This window comes from Primulina tabacum, chromosome 3 (assembly GCF_025594145.1).
Source record: "Primulina tabacum isolate GXHZ01 chromosome 3, ASM2559414v2, whole genome shotgun sequence".
Classification (NCBI taxonomy): Eukaryota; Viridiplantae; Streptophyta; class Magnoliopsida; order Lamiales; family Gesneriaceae; genus Primulina; species Primulina tabacum.
In genome coordinates, this window is record NC_134552.1 from 15,810,170 (window position 1) to 15,826,783 (window position 16,614).

At 37.7% G+C, this 16,614-nt stretch overlaps 1 protein-coding gene and 1 pseudogene across 1 annotated transcript; one reads left to right on the forward strand and one right to left on the reverse strand.

The window, feature by feature from the left end:
• Positions 1-5,529: 5,529 nt before the first annotated feature.
• On the reverse strand, positions 5,530-6,546 carry LOC142538494 (uncharacterized). Its single transcript, XM_075643808.1, has one exon. It carries the CDS (start codon positions 6,544-6,546, stop codon positions 5,530-5,532), a length of 1,017 nt encoding a protein of 338 aa, XP_075499923.1.
• Positions 6,547-12,142: 5,596 nt separating this feature from the next.
• Positions 12,143-16,483, forward strand: LOC142540783 (VIN3-like protein 2; annotated as a pseudogene).
• Positions 16,484-16,614: the final 131 nt, after the last annotated feature.

Genomic DNA, 16,614 nt, shown 5'->3' on the forward strand with positions numbered 1-16,614 from the left:
ATTCGTGAATCGATGTAGACTTTTATTGGTGGGAATAAAGAAACTAGTACAGTCGATGATGGCTACATTTTGGGCTTCTTAAGTCATATTTTCAAGGCCCATTAAGGACGATTCTCGAAACCCAGCATCCAAATGTCTGGTCAAACAAGAGATCTCTCTCAACCATATTTTTTTATACTGTCATTTAAAAATTTATGAGTAGTTTTTTTTTTTTTTTAAGAAAAATAAAATTTAATTTGTTTGATCGAAAAATAATTTATATATTTAAATTAAAGTCGATGTCTCCCGCATTCATTCTTGCTTCCCACCGACAATCAGGGCTCTCGAGGTTTGATTTAAAAGACTCGATTTGATTTTTTTTTTTTTTTTGGTCAAACAAAAGAGTGATCAGTTGATGAAAACCCAATTATCAAACGCGCGGTTACAAAAAAGTAAGTTGATGAAGTAAAACGCTACATCAACTACTTAATAAGTCGTTATTAATTGTTTTTTGGTAATGTTTCTAAAAACCATGTATTTTGTCATGATGATGTCATAAAAACAATTTCATGCAAAAAAGAGAGACGACATCTGCTGATAATTTTTCACGTTCGCCAAAAGATATTGGATATGGGATTCTAGTTCTGATGATCATCACAACTGGCTTGCCTTCTCTCTTTCCAACAACTCCCTTTCCCAACCTCTATTATATTGATCAGCAGCATTAACTTTTCTAATGAAGAAAGGACCGCGGACAATATTTTCAGTCTATTCTGGTGAATATTCACCATTAATCATTCCTTTTTTCAACTTCAATTATTTGTCGCAGTACTCATGTTTAATTAGTTTCAACAATTTTATTTTTCATGCTGCTATTTCTGAATGAATCATTTATATTTTAACGAAGGATGTTGCTATTTCTGAATGAATTATTTCTTTAATCATGTTTGATTGATTATTATGTTAAGATGATTTACTATTCTCTCTAGACTATTTCTTCATGCATGCATTCGACAGGTACTCAAGAATAAGTAGCAGAGGCATACGACATCGCTGCGATAAAATTCAGAGGCTTAAACGCAGTCACAGATTTGGACCTGAGCGTGTATGATGTCCAGAGCATTGCCAGCTGCAATCTTTCTGTCGGAAGCGTGACCCACAAATCCAAATCCTCATCTGATTCCTTGCCCGGTCCGAGAATCATTGATGGATCATTACAATCAGAAGACACCAACGACAGAGACTTCACCTCTATCTTTAATTCCCAGAGAATTCTGCACCAAATATAAATTTTGCTTTGCCCATCAAACAGGATCAATCATCAAGTTTGTGGGCTGCTCTGGGGTACCAAAATCCTTCCAAAAACCCTAATCCTGCTACCCTTTATCAAGCTTTGAACGCCGGTGGGTTTGTCAACATCGATAACGAGGATTTTTCAATGATGGTGACGGTAATTACTATCAGGGCAATGGTGCAACTGATTATCTAATTTCAGCTTCTGAGGTATGAGGTTTTGTGTTGGAATGAATTAGTTATGAATTTTCTCCTAAAAAGTGTAGTTTTCGGATATTTTATAGCAACACCTAGTTTTAATTTGCAGGGTAATGCCGGCAGGATGAACGAATAACGAGTGTGAAAGATGAACTGTAGTTCATAGAGTTGACTAGCATTCGCAACTGGTTCCGAAAAATTCGAATCGAAAATACTAATTTTGCAATAAAAACAAATATAAGATTTGGTGAACAAAAAAAATCAATGCCACATATTTATATTATAAAAAATTTAAATTTATAATAACATTTGATATAGGTCCTCGTATGCGATGCATGGATTTTAAGTTGACAAGGGCTCGCCCGAATAAATAATTTGCTGCCCTTTTGGGGGTGATGGTCCAATTGTCAATCAAATAAATAGTGTACAACATCCCTTCTAGTGCTCTATTAGAATAGTGTTAATAGTTGTTAAACGTTTTCATTTGTTAAAATACGTTTTCTTCCCGAGCATATAAATAGGACGTTAGCTGTAGTCTTTTGCAAGCTTCTGCTCATTTTCTTCTTTGTACATTGTTGAAAATGAAGTCGGAACAAATTGACGGGAGGAAAGAACTCCCATTTTCCTGCTTCAGTTCATTTATTTGAAGAAAAATGTTCTCTTATGCATATGCTGTACAACCGCCTATTCTAGATGCTATTTAAGTTAAGAAGGGAAAAGTGCTAATCAAAGAAAACACGATTCTAATAATTTATAAAGGACAACTTTAAGACTCCCCCTCAAGCTTGGAATAAATCTAGCATTCCAAGCTTGGATATCAGGTACTGATGTTGGCTCCTTCCCAGCGCTTTGGTTAACAAGTCTGCTGGTTGTTCACTTGTCGAAACATAAGATGTTTTGATTAGCTTATCGCATATCTTTTCTCGTACCAAGTGACAGTCAATTTCGATATGTTTCGTTCTCTCGTGGTACATCGGATTTGCCGCAATATGTAGTGCAGCCGTGCTATCACAATAAACCATCACTGGAAGTGTTAGTTGCATTCCCATGTCTTTTAGGATCCCAAGCACCCAAATTACTTCACATGTTGTGTTTGCCATTGCCCTATATTCTGCTTCAGCTGAAGACCTCGAAACCGTCGCTTGCTTTTTTGTTTTCCATGACAGTAACGAATTTCCGAGCTTAATACAATAGCCAGTGACCGATCTCCTTGTCATAGGGCAAGTTCCCCAATCAGAATCACAATAGGCTGATAGAGATGAAGAGCTTTGGGCAGACAATAGAATCCCTTTACCAGGTGAAGATTTGAGATAACGTAGGATTCTTAATGCTGCCTCCAAGTGTGACGACTTAGGATTATTCATGAATTGACTTAGTGTTTGTACAGAGTAGCATATGTCCGGCCTTGTAACAGTAAGGTATATGAGTCGGCCAATCAATCTTCTATATTTACTAGCATCACTCAACAAAGGATCATCCATAATGTCTTTTCCTACACTGTCATCAAATTCCTTTGAAGTGAGCCTAGCGTTTTGATCCATCGGTGTGTCACAAATTTTAGCTCCCGCTAAACCCGCATCCGATATAAGTTTCAAGGCGTATTTCCTTTGGTTCAAACATATCCCATCTTTGGATCGAGCAACCTCTATACCCAGAAAATATTTCAATATCCCCAAGTCCTTAATCTTGATATACTTGTGCAAATGCTGCTTCAATGCTTCGATCGAAATCTGATGGTTACCTGTGATCACTATATCGTCTACATAAACCAGTAACAGCGTAATGAAACCTTGTTCCTTCTTGACAAACATTGAATGATCATGTTTGGATTGTGAAAAACCAGCCCCTTTCATGATGGAGGCAAATTTGATGTTCCATTGTCTCGATGCTTGTTTGAGACCATATAAAGATTTCATCAATTTGCACACCTTAGTTCCTTCCAACTCCCCCTGTCTTCGAAGGCCCTTGCAATCCTCCCCCTGTCTTCGAAGACCTTGAGGTAACACCATGTAAATTTCCTCATCAAGGTCCCCTTGAAGAAAGGCATTTGTGACATCCATTTGGTATAGAGGCCAATGCAACATGGCAGCAACACTGAGAAGACATCTCACAGTAGTTATCTTAGCCACGGGAGAAAAAGTATCATGGAAGTCTATCCCATAGAGTTGTGTATAACCCTTGGCAACAAGGCGGGCCTTATAACGATCCACACTACCATCAGGATTATATTTGATCTTGTAAACCCATTTATTTCCAATAGGAATTTTTCCCAACGGCAAATCAACTATTTCCCAGGTACGATTACTGTCCAGTGCTTGTAACTCAAGATTCATAGCAGAAAGCCAATGGGGATCAACAACTGCCTCATGGTAGGAAGAAGGTTCTTTTCTGGCAGAGAGATTTGAAAGAAAGGCATTGTAAGAAGGGGACAATTTATCATAGGTGAGGTAATTAGAAATGGGATGAGGAGAAGAAGAAAATGAGCATATGTAGTCTTGAGACCAAATTGGAGGTCGAGAAGTGCGAGTAGATCGACGGGGAAAATCAGTGTCAGGAGGAGAAGTATGTGGCTGTGGTTGTGGAGGTGGGAAATGAGAAGCTTGTGACGGTAAAGGGTCAATAATCGGTGTGTCGATAAGGGGGAAAATGAACACACGATCAGGGTTAGGAGATAATGGAAAGATGGTTTCATGGAACACAACATCTCGTGAGACAAGAAATCTTTTTGTGGTTAAATTCTGGACTTTGTATCCTTTTTGAGAGCTAGAGTACCCAAGAAAAATGCAAGCACTAGCTCGGGGAGCAAACTTATCCCTTTTAGGCAATGTGGAAACATAACAAAGGCAAGCCCAAGACACGCAGATGAGAATAAGATGGAGGAGCACCAAACAAAGCTTCAAAAGGTGTTTTGTTGGATAGAAGAGGTGTTGGGGTACGGTTTATAAGCTATGTGGACGTGAGGACACAATCACCCCAATATTTATCTGGTAGAGAAGCTTGAAATTTTAAGGAGCGAGCAACATCAAGAATATGACGATGTTTACGTTCCACAAGGCCATTTTGTTGAGGGGTATAAGGACAAGAACTTTGATGGATGATACCCAAAGCATGAAACATGGATGTGCACTCATGTTGGAAAAACTCCATCGCATTGTCTGTCCGAACGACCTTGACAATGATGGAGAATTGAGTTTGGGTGAAAGCTAGAAATCTCTTAATCATAGGAAGAACATCGAGCTTGGAATGCATTAAGTACACCCAAGTTGCTCTAGTGTAGTCATCTACGATGGTTAAAAAATATCGTTCCCCATTGTAAGTGGGTGTATGGAAGGGTCCCCACACATCCATATGAATCAATTGAAAAACAGAAGTAGAATTTACTGATCTTTTCTTCGGAAAACACAAGCGGGTTTGCTTAGACAAAGGGCAAATGTCACAATGAGACAAACTAGAAATATTTGGTAAAAAATGTAGCATTTGCATTCGAGTCAAAGATATATGTTCTAGGCGTTGATGCCACAAAGTTTCTGTTGATACATCAGTGGGTTGGGTATTATTGTTAACAGCTGAAAACAAAGATCTAACCATAGGAAATCGAGAAACAAATGATGTGGAGGTATGTTGTTCATCCAAGGACTTCAAGCTTGTGTTGTCTAGATACTAAAGTCCCTGCCTTTCTCTACCAATCCCCATTATCTTCTCATTTGACAGGCCCTGAAACACACAAAATCGGGGAAAGAAGGTGACAAAACAATGATGGTCTTTAGTGAATTTAGATATAGATAGGAGATTATGACGAAACTCTGGAACAACAAGGACATTTGTGAGAGTTAAGGTTTGATTGATAGGAATGGTGCCAAGACTACTAATTTTGGTGGTACTACCATTTGGCAATTGTATTGAACCCACGACATTTCCACAAGATCTAAGAACATGTGACAATCCAGTAAATCCAATCATATGATCATTAGCACCAGAGTCAAGGATCCATTCAATGTGAAGATAGGAGTTGGAAGACAGATTAGTACCTGCCATGTTTGCAGTAGCAACGGTCTGCTCTCATGTCACCTGTTCCTTTTCTAGAAGTTTCAGAATGGCAGCATATTGATCAGGTGTAAAGAAGGATCCTGCATTTTGGACCACATTTGGTTGATTAGCTTCATTAGCACATACAACCGAAGCATTAGCTTTGCCCACTACTCTGCCTTTGTCATAGCCTTCCCTGTTAAATTTTTGGTTTCCATTTTTCCACGGTCCTTTGTAAAATTTGTGTCCAGGAGGGTAGCCATTTAGTTTGTAGCAATTCTCCTTAAGATGTCCAAACATATCACAATGATCGCATCTCATGTCATTCTTCTTCCTATTTTGCACAGAAAAGAAGGCAGAAGTCTCCAGCTGCTGTGAAGGCACACTCAACAAACTCCTATGTGATTCTTCTTGAGATATGATTGCAAAAGCACTACTCACTGTAGTAAGCGGATTCATCATCAGTATGTGACTTCGAATGTGGACGAAACTATCATTGAGACCCATGAGAAATTGAAGGAGTTTGTGTTGTTGGTCAAACTCAATGAATTTCTTCGAAGACTCACAAGAGCATATTGGCAGCGTCACTAAAGAGGCATATTCATCCCACAATTGCCGAAGCTTCGAATAATATGCAGAAATTGAGCAGGTACCTTGCACATGACAGCCTATTTCTCGGTGTAATGCAAAGATCCTCGATCCGTTCACCTTATCAAAGCGTTCCCGTAGATCGCTCCAAACCACCGCGGCATCAGAAGAATAAACAATTCCGCTAAAAATTTCCTTGGACACAGCATTTATGATCCAGGATAAGACGATCGCGTTGCATCTCTCCCATTGAAGCATTCTATCTGAACCAGGATTTGGTTTTGGACAGCTACCATCAATAAAGATAAGCTTGTTCCGAGCTCGCAAGGCGATCTGCATTGCACGACTCCAGATCCCGTAGTTTTCAGTACCAAGCAATTGCTCATTGATCAAATTGAGCCCTGGAGTGTCCGATGAGTTTACATAAAATGGATCTAACACATCAATTGCAGCAGACGCCATTAGAAGAAAAGCAAAGAAACTTCGATGATGAAGAAAAACAGCTGACGATCAATTATGATTGATCAATCCTAGAATCAGATCCAGAAGAGTCAATTCTCGCTCTGATACCATGTTGAAAATGAAGACGGAACAAATTGATGGGAGGAAAGAACTCCCATTTTCCTGCTTCAGTTCATTTATTTGAAGAAAAATGTTCTCTTATGCATATGCTGTACAACCGCCTATTCTAGATGCTATTTAAGCTAAGAAGGGAAAAGTGCTAATCAAAGAAAACACGATTCTAATAATTTATAAATGACAACTTTAAGATACATCTTTGAGACATTTATGGAGATCACTTTTTGTTCGTAATGATTCACTCGTTAATATGGTATCAGAGCATTAATCCGCATTAACTCTGCTTCTCTTCCATGGCAAGAGGTGCTCCAAACTCGAAAGTGGCGGCGGTGGTTTGAAGCTTTGGACGGAAAGTTACGGGAGAGAGAAGATTCGTGTGTGTTTATAGGCATTGTGTGATATATATATATATATATATATATATATATATATATATATATATATATTAATTATATTATATGTGTGTTTATTTTTTATTCTTTTGGGGTTCATTTCAACTCTCATGTGCTATAAAATTTAAATATGCATTTTAATATCGTCTATAAATCGATATTTCTTAATACATATTTTAAACACACTATTTAATTATTTGACTTAATTATTTTAAATTCCTCAATTTAAAATAATTAATCTTAATTATCACCAAATAACATATGATTAGATCGAGTCATTGCACACTATATCATCTATTGTCCAACCAAACACCTTCTCTCAGGCCGTTGTTCAACCTGAATGGAGACAAGCCATGTATGAGGAATTGCGGGCTTTGGAACGTAATGGGACTTGGTCCATTGTGTCTCTACCACCTGATAAGCGTGTTGTAGGCTGTCGGTGGGAGTATAAGGCCAAATTCTTTGCTGATGGCCGTTTAGAACGTTATAAGGCAAGGCTCCTGGCTAAGGGCTACACGCAACAAGAGGGTATTGACTATCTTGAGACATTCTCTCATGTCGCAAAGCTGGCAACAGTGATAACCTTGTTGGCCTTGGCTTCTATTCATGGTTGGTTTTTAACGCATCTAGATGTAAATAATGCATTCTTGCATGGTAAGTTATCTGAAGAGGTGTATATGTCGAATGTCGTTGACCTCGGGATACCAACGACAGGGAGAGTCTTTACCTTCGAATGCAGTTTTCAAATTGCACAAGTTCCTGTATGATTTGAAACAAGCCTCAAGACAATGAATTGCCAAATTCTCTTCCACACTACTCGTATTGGGTTTGTTCAATCTCATGCAGATAATTCATTGTTTATTCGCAATCGTGGTGATGTATTTTTGGCATTATTAGTGTATGTGGATGATATAGTAATCGCCACAAACAATGAGGAAGAAGCTACTGATTTGAAAATATTTCTGGACAATCAATTCAAGTTAAAGGATTGGGTGACCTCAAGTACTTTCTTGGGGTTGAAGTAGCACGTTCATCACAAGGTATCTCTATATGTCAGTGGCACTATGCTCTTCAATTGCTTGCTGATATAGGTCTCACTTGTTGTAAGTCACGCACTATGCTGTTGGATGTAAACTTGAAACTTAGTGAGGAAGAGGGTGAACTTCTCCCTGATCCTTCCATGTACAGACGTCTTGTGGGTAGACTTCTTTATCTTACTGTCACACGTCCTGACTTAGCGTACTCAGTAGACAAGTTAAGCCAATTTGTTTCGAAGCCAAGAGATCCACATTTGCAAGCTGTATACTATGTGATGAAGTATGTTGAAGGGACAGTAGGTCAGGGCTTGTTCTACAGCTCTTCATCCATCTCTAGTTAAGTTTATTCTCTGATTTTGACTGGGCAGCTTGCCCAGATACAAGACGATCAATATCTGGAGAGTCACTGATATCTTAGAAATCCAAGAAACAACATAATGTTTCAGATCTTCTTCGGAAGCGTAGTATTGATCAATGGCAAATGCAACATGTGAATTGGTCTGGTTGCTTTCATTGCTTAAGGATTTTCAAGTGTGCTTTAATACTCCAGTACCCTTGTTCTGCGATAACCAGGCAGCCTTGCATATAGCTTCTAATCATGTGTTTCATGAGCGTACTAAGCATATCGAGATAGATTGTCATGTAGTGCGAGATAAGTTGCAGGCTGGGATTATCAAAGTACTGTATGTGGCCTCAAGTTTACAACTTGCTGATTTGTTCACAAAGTCTCTTCTTCCTGCACGATTTCGGGAGCTCTTATCCAAGATGGCTATTCACAATATTCATTCTCCATCTTGTGGGGGAGTATTAGAATATTGTTAATAGTTGTTACACGTTTTCATTTGTTAAAACACGTTTTCTTCCCTAACATATAAATAGGATGTTAGCTATAGTCTTTTGCAAGCTTCTGCTCATTTTTTCTTTGTACATCTTTGAGACATTTATGGAGATCATTTTTTGTTCGTATTGATTCACTTGCTAATATACTCAATAGCCAATCAAGCCAACGCCTTATCCTACAGAGAATTTCGAGCCTTGAGAAAATGCAAGCGAGGCAAATCTTGGTAGCTAGAGTATCGGTTTTGTTTTCTTCCCTAGGTCATTCCGGTTATCGGCCATTTCAACTAATACTCCATAACTTCTCTCAGGTTTGTAGCCCACACGATTGAGCATCACCAGTATGAATGGATGAATATGTCTTCTTTGTCTTTTTGTGAAACTTGGTTTATACAAAAAGAACAAAGAGATCGACCAGGATCCATACTTACCCAAGTATATAGTCTGGAGCGGAATATATATAGATCACAAAAGTTTATAGCCTTTCTTTTGGAGTCCATAATAGCTACGTATCTTTGTGTTCCAGTACTGTTCCATCTGGGCTTCAGAGGGAGGAGCTAGCTATCACATATATCTCTTCCCATTGTGTCCCTAAAAGAAAATTAATTAATCTAAGTAAAGTGTTAAAGATTGGAACTTGGACCTAACTCAACTCCAAAAGCTAGCTCAAAAGGGGAAGATTGTCCAAGATCATATATACAACTCTCAGGTATTTTATCCAACCGATTTGAGACAACTAACACACCTTCTCACGCCCAGAAATGAACATCTGGAGCGTGAAGTTTACAAATGACCTAATTATGAGCAAAACGGGTGATCCAACTATGTAGAGTCCAACACATAACATTGGAATCTGAGCTCTGATACCATGCATGTTAAGATTGGAATTTGGACCTAACTCAACCCCAAAAGCTAGCTCAAGGGAGTATTGTCCAAGACCATATATACAATTTTCAGATATTTTATCCAACCAATTTAAAACAACTAACAGAAAATAAGATCGATGTTAGGCATCTTCATCATTGAAGTTACAAGCAATTTCAAAAGAATTGAAGTCAGCTAGCAGATGAGAAACATCAAATATGTACTCGAGGAATCAACATTGCATCAAGAAAGGATTCTGAACAAACAATAAATGGAACATAACTGATCAAATTCTGAATTTGTCATGACAGAAATTATGTTTTAATAAAAATCATGCGTATCGATCAAGTACATTATTTTCTCCGTCAAAAGATTACTCAATAATAATAAAATTACTGTGTGTGTGTGTGTGTGAATTACTTGTCAAATGCAAAAAATAAAATATTAACATTTTCTCGTGGACGGCAATCATATCCCAATAATAATAATAATAATAAATTATTAAACGTTCGTGTTACTAAACTCTGTCAAATTTAATTTAGTATTGAATTTTCTTTGGTTTATTCAATATTCATAGCAACGCACAACTGCATACCTTAATTATTAATATTCATTGATCTATCATCGATAAACAAACTCACTTTTTGTGATTAATCAATGTATGATTTTTAATTTAGACTTTGTACGATTTTTTATTTTTTATTTAAAAAAGTTGAAATCTACACACGTTTTACTTGAATATAATAATGTACCTAGCTCGAAATATATAGTTCGTCTAAAGTTAGGCAAGTACATTTAATGATTAAAGTGAGTTTAGTCCATCTAACACTACTGCATGCCATTTTATTTCGTCGTTTACTTCAATGTTATGAGGCTGCACTGCATGTGGCCAAGCTAGAAATTAATTTACAGAAATGGAGTGTTACATTTAGTCCAAACTCCACATCTGAAATGAAAAATATAAACCTACTTAGGTCTTCCTGCTTTTAATTTGTTGGTCGTCGGAGCAAAATAAGGGTATCCGAAGCTATTAAAGAAATAGTGTGGCATAAATAATTATAAGGCTGGAAAGGTAAACTCTTTTTCATTGGTGGCCGCAAAATTCTAATCAAAGCGGTAGCTCAAGCCATTCTATCTTATAAAATGAGCATCTTTCGGCTTCGATCCGTTGGTTCTTAATTTGAAAAAATTTCCAATCTATGAAGGTAAATTACTAGTGGGGATTAGTTGGCCAAGAGAGATGGATTCAATGGAAACGTTGGAAATTACTATGCTCACCAATGCGATTGATGAAGCGGGCAGCAATGCGATTGTTTGTGCTTTACATCAGGTGCTTCGAACAATGTGATAAATCTTCGTAATGTGTATCGCACAGCGGACGTAAAAGAAGTTGCCACCTCCGACATGCTTCATAAAGATTAATGTGGATGCTGCTGTCAAAGATTGTAAGAAGTACTTCAGTGTGGGGATGGTTTGTAGGGATCACGCGGGTATTGTTTTAATGGTATTTGGAAAATGTTTCTATGGACGTTTAGTGTCCCCACAAGATCTGGGCCGTTGATTTTAAAAAATTTGATGAACCCCGCATATATGTGGTTAAATTTGGGCCTTTGATCTTCTCATGGGGACAGTACCCTACGAGGTAGGGTGAAATATTCCGAAAAATGTTGGCAATTTGGTTGGACTCATTGGTCGGTAGAATGGGATGCACGCACTTGCGTTGGTTCAAGCAATTCGTACACTCACATTTAGCTAAGACGTACGTAGTTCTTGTGTTTCAACACCTCCAACATCTGTTTCTCACTGCCTCCAACTTGCAAGCTCATCTACTTATTGCTACAAGCTTTGATCAACGTAGACGTGACTTTATCTTTGAAAATTCAATTTCTTTGTTTTTAAATCAAAGTTGTACGATTTGACATGGTTATTAAATTAGTCATATCTAGTTTTAACTCAAAAAAATATATATTTATTTTTTAAGATTTTATTTCTCTCGGAGTTGGCGGTAACATAGCCATGAAAGTGGATCCTGTCGGCTGATTAATACTCATGCAGGTAGGCATATCAATAATTTATATAAAAAAATTTGTTGAAAATAATTTGTTAATTATTATACCGATTATAATTTCTTTTCGGGGTTGTAACTGGATAAATGATTTGATTAATTAATTTTTAAAATATTCCTGAAAGATAAATAAAATGCTATGATGATATGTAAAATAAAATAAAATTTATACTCGCGGGACGAATATATTGGGTGTAAAAGGGCATCCATTTGAATTGAAGCCGCTTTTTTGCTTTGCACTCTTAATTCTTATTTATTTATTATTATCTTTTTTTTTTTTTGTATTTTTAGGCTTTGCTCTTCTGATCTGTATTCAACGGCCGGGACCTCGATTTCTCTCCTTCATTTTCGACTCCATACACACAATAAATGTGTACATAGATATATGTATTATACGTCTATCTGCGTACTCTGATGGTGGTGATGCGGATGCTGAAAGGCCCACGTTAAAGACTCGTATTTTCATGGATTCCTTGCTTTTGCCCTCGATTTCTACCCCTACTCGTCTTGGTAATTGCATCTCCTTCATTTGTATTCATATGACGTACATACACTCGCAACAAATGGGTTTCTTTATGTCAGTTTGTGGGGTTGAAAAAACGGAGCTTTTGGTGGTAATGTGGGTATAGTTTTCTGTTGTTGAAAATATTAGCTATGGATGCTTCTTCTGTGGAGGGTAAAAAAAATATTCTTTTTGGTTTTGTTTCTTTCTAGCCAAATAATATATATTCCTTTTTTTATATGTATATATGTCTTGATTTTAACGCTTTCCATGCTAAAATAGTGAACCTTTTATTTTTTTGATTGTTTGGATAATGGGTAATCGATTTCATGGTTGATCTGTTTGCTTGTCTTATTCTCAGAGTGATTTTGTGCCTTGTGAATCGATTAAATATTTTGGGTTATTTTTTCTCGACGGAATAGGATACGCGACACACGCACACGAATACATACTCTTTTATTCTTCTCTCTTTTTAATTTTACAAATTTGATGGTGAACATGTAAGAATTATCGGTCTACACCCTTCTAATAAAAACTTTATGGGTTATAAAAATGCTAATGAAATGCCAGCTATCTTTTTTTGGTCGATTATTGTCTACCCAAAGGTGGAAGATGGTCACCTAATAGTTTTGAAATATATGGTGCGATTAATTTGGTGAAATATTTTGTGTTTCATTTTGTTCTGATCATGAACGTGGGACCCCTCAAGCTTAACGTGGAGGCATTGAGGAAGTCAGTGATGAGGATGTGTTTGCATATTTTTAAAGGTCTTTGTAAGTCGTTTAATCATCTATTGCTACAGACTTGTCATTTTTACTTCCAGTATTCTATCTTTTGCCCATTTTCTCTGATTTGGTGTCTGGACTGGTGTTCTAACAAAGAATATGTATTCCCCGAGTTAGCTTTTTTTTTGCGCCTAAAGTCAATTGTGTGGCTCAGAATTCACTTGTTTTTATCTGTAAAATTACTAAATATGACAACGAGATTAGGCTCAACTAAATAATGGAAAACAGAGTTCATGCTACTGGGAAAGTATTTTGTGTGATGGATCTTATTGAAGTATATCTGCACGACTTGCATAAAATTTCATGTTACTTGGATTTTGATCTTTCTCATGTCATTATGCAATCTTAAATGATTGCCACTTATTCAAAGGCTTCTTGTTTTAAACCTGTCTCTTTTGGGTCCAGCATTGGGATTTGATCCATCAAATTGCAGCAAGTTGAAGAGAGAACTTGTCTATGAAATTTCAAACGGGACAGACACTGCCCCTGAAATGTTACAGGCTTGGAACCGCCAGGAGATATTACAGATTCTGTGTGCTGAGCTAGGAAAAGAAAGGAAGTACGCAGGCTTGACGAAATCAAAAATAATAGAACACCTTCTGAAAATTGTACACGAAAAGAAATTGCAGGAGCATGGAAGTGCAAAAGTTTCTGAAGTGCAGCCCTCATCAGAAAATGGTGAAAGAACCCCCAAGAGGCAAAGAAAAGCCGATCACCCAAATCGATTGGTTGTTGCTGCAAATATTACCCCAACTTGTGCAATTGAAATCAATTCAGGTAATACCTTATACTGCAAGAATTCAGCTTGCAAGGCTAAACTCAGCAGCGAAGATTCATTTTGCAAACGGTGTTCATGTTGTATTTGTCAACAGTACGATGACAACAAGGACCCTAGCCTATGGTTAATATGCTCTTCTGACTCTCCATTTCATGGTCTTTCATGTGGTATGACATGTCACCTCGAATGTGCTCTCAGCCATGAAAATTCAGGCATCTCTACTGGCAGGAGGGATAAGGGGCTTGATGGTAGCTTCTCTTGCGTATCTTGTGGAAAAGTGAATGATTTACTAAGGTATATTTCTGATCTTGTTTCTATCTGTTCTATTATATTATTTTTATATTCAACCGGTACGAAGTTGCAGTGCTTTATCATCAATATTCAACTGCTATTAGTTCCAAATGTTTGTGAGGTCTCTTGATTATGTGGGGGTGCGATTGGTACTTTGTTGAGTTCTCCGTCATGCTTGCTTTATGGGATTATTTTCTAGTTAATGTCTTATTTTTTAATAAACGATTGGAATCGTTCAATGTTCTCCTTACTTGGAGGAATGGAGTCCTTTGTTTTCTTTGTTAGTTTCCTCGTAGAGGTTGAACATATCAAAATTGTCATTTAGCACCGATTTCAAGTGAGGGTATTATTTGTTCAACAAAAAAAATTTGATGCAGAAAATGATCTGGTCACTCGAAGATCAGGCAAATGCGTATATGTTGCTCTCTTCTGTTCTATTAGTTTTTTCACCCTTCCTCCACCCTATTCTACTCAAAAAGCATAGCAACCAAGAAAGAAGGGGGAAAATGATAAATATTGACGATTTGTAAAAATACCGCAGCTCCTGGAGAAAGCAACTCGTGGTGGCAAAAGAGACCAGGCGGGTGGACATATTGTGCTATAGGCTCTCTTTAAGCCAGAAAATTCTTGCCGGTACTAACCAGTATCAAAATTTATTTGGAATCATTGATGAAGCGGTGAAGAAGCTTGAAGAAGATGTGGGTCCTTTAACAGGTTTACCTGTAAAGATGGCTCGTGGGATTGTGAACAGGCTCTCATCAGGACCAGATATTCAGAGATTATGTGCTTTTGCAGTGGAATCACTGGACTTGATAGTTCCCAACCGAGTGTCTAACATGCCTTCGGGTACTTTCTCCCCCAAAAGATATTTTCCTCCTCTGATGATAGCTTCATTCGAGGCAAAACATAATCATTAATTTTGAATATCTACATTGTGTCACCCTTGCAGCAAACCTTGTCAGATTCGAAGACTTCCATACTTCATCACTGACTGTGATCTTGAATTCTGATAATGCAAATTTGGAAAATGTAGTGGGTTATACCTTGTGGCATCGGAAAGCTAATGATACGGCTTATCCGGTGGAACCTACTTGCAAATTGTCGGTGCCAAATACAAGGTTTCTGCTTTCTGGTCTAACTCCTGGTACTCCTTATTTTCTCAAGGTCGTTACACTTGGCACAGATAAAGAGATGGGATTTGATGAATACCAGTTTCGAACTATAAGTTCACAAGATGAGTTGCGAACTGTGAAAAAGAGCTTGGATGTTGAAAGAAGTCTCAGCCCAGCTACTAACTGTAGTAGTGTTTCCAATCTTTCCTCGATTGAAGATGAGATTTGTAACGACATTCCTAGCAGCATAGAGAATCCAGTGGATAATTGTTTGCCTTTTTGTGGGAATGGTGATAAATCATCTTCTGCCAATATACACCAAGACACCATCAATTCCTTTGACATGTACCCAAAGAAACTACCGGAGATGCAGTCTCTTTGTCGGATCAAGATCAGGGAGTGGACAAAAACAATAGCAAACTAAACCGTGTTGTTTTGAATCTCAAAAACAAAGAATTGTGTAACGGCCATATGCAAAATGGTTCCAATACTCTTTTCGGAACTGGCTCAGAATATGTGCCTTATGTGGATACTAGTTCAGAAGCTGGCTTACCAGTTACTCCTAGCAAGTTAGAGAACGTGAAGGATGGAACTGGAAGAAAAAACAGACTTAAAACCAGCGGCAAGAATGTTGAGATCAAGTCCACGAGGGACGAGGAGCCTCAAGCTGGCAGCTCATCAAAGAAGAGAAGTGGCGAAAGTGGAGATGAAGATGGCACAGGCGTCGGAGACAAGGATTTTGAGTATTACGTGAAAGTGATCTGATGGCTGGAGTGTGAGGGACATATCGAGACAACGTTCAGACAGAAGTTTTTGACTTGGTACAGTTTGAGGGCTACCCATCAAGAAATACGAATTGTGAAGGTATTCATAGATACATTTGTTGAAGATCCCGCATCACTAGCTGGGCAACTTGTTGACACCTTCTCTGATGTTGTTTCGAACAAGAGTTGCTCAACAATACCGGCTGGATTTTGCTTGAAGCTATGGCACTGAGAGGTTCAACATGTCACTCTACTGCGAAAGACAATATTCTTCTAATTTAGAAATATTTATCATTCTTCATTTGAACAACCTTGATTCATACTTGGTGGTCAGGATTTTTATTCATTCTACATGTTCAGTTTAATTTATACTCTTCTATCGCCTTAAGAGATATTTACCATTTTATAGAATGTCGCGCCATTGCATCATCGTTCTATAATTGGCTTATGAAATATTGGCCTATATATTGATTTTGGCACCTCTGCATGTAATAGATTCCAAGGCTTGGGAAGCGCATTTGTAT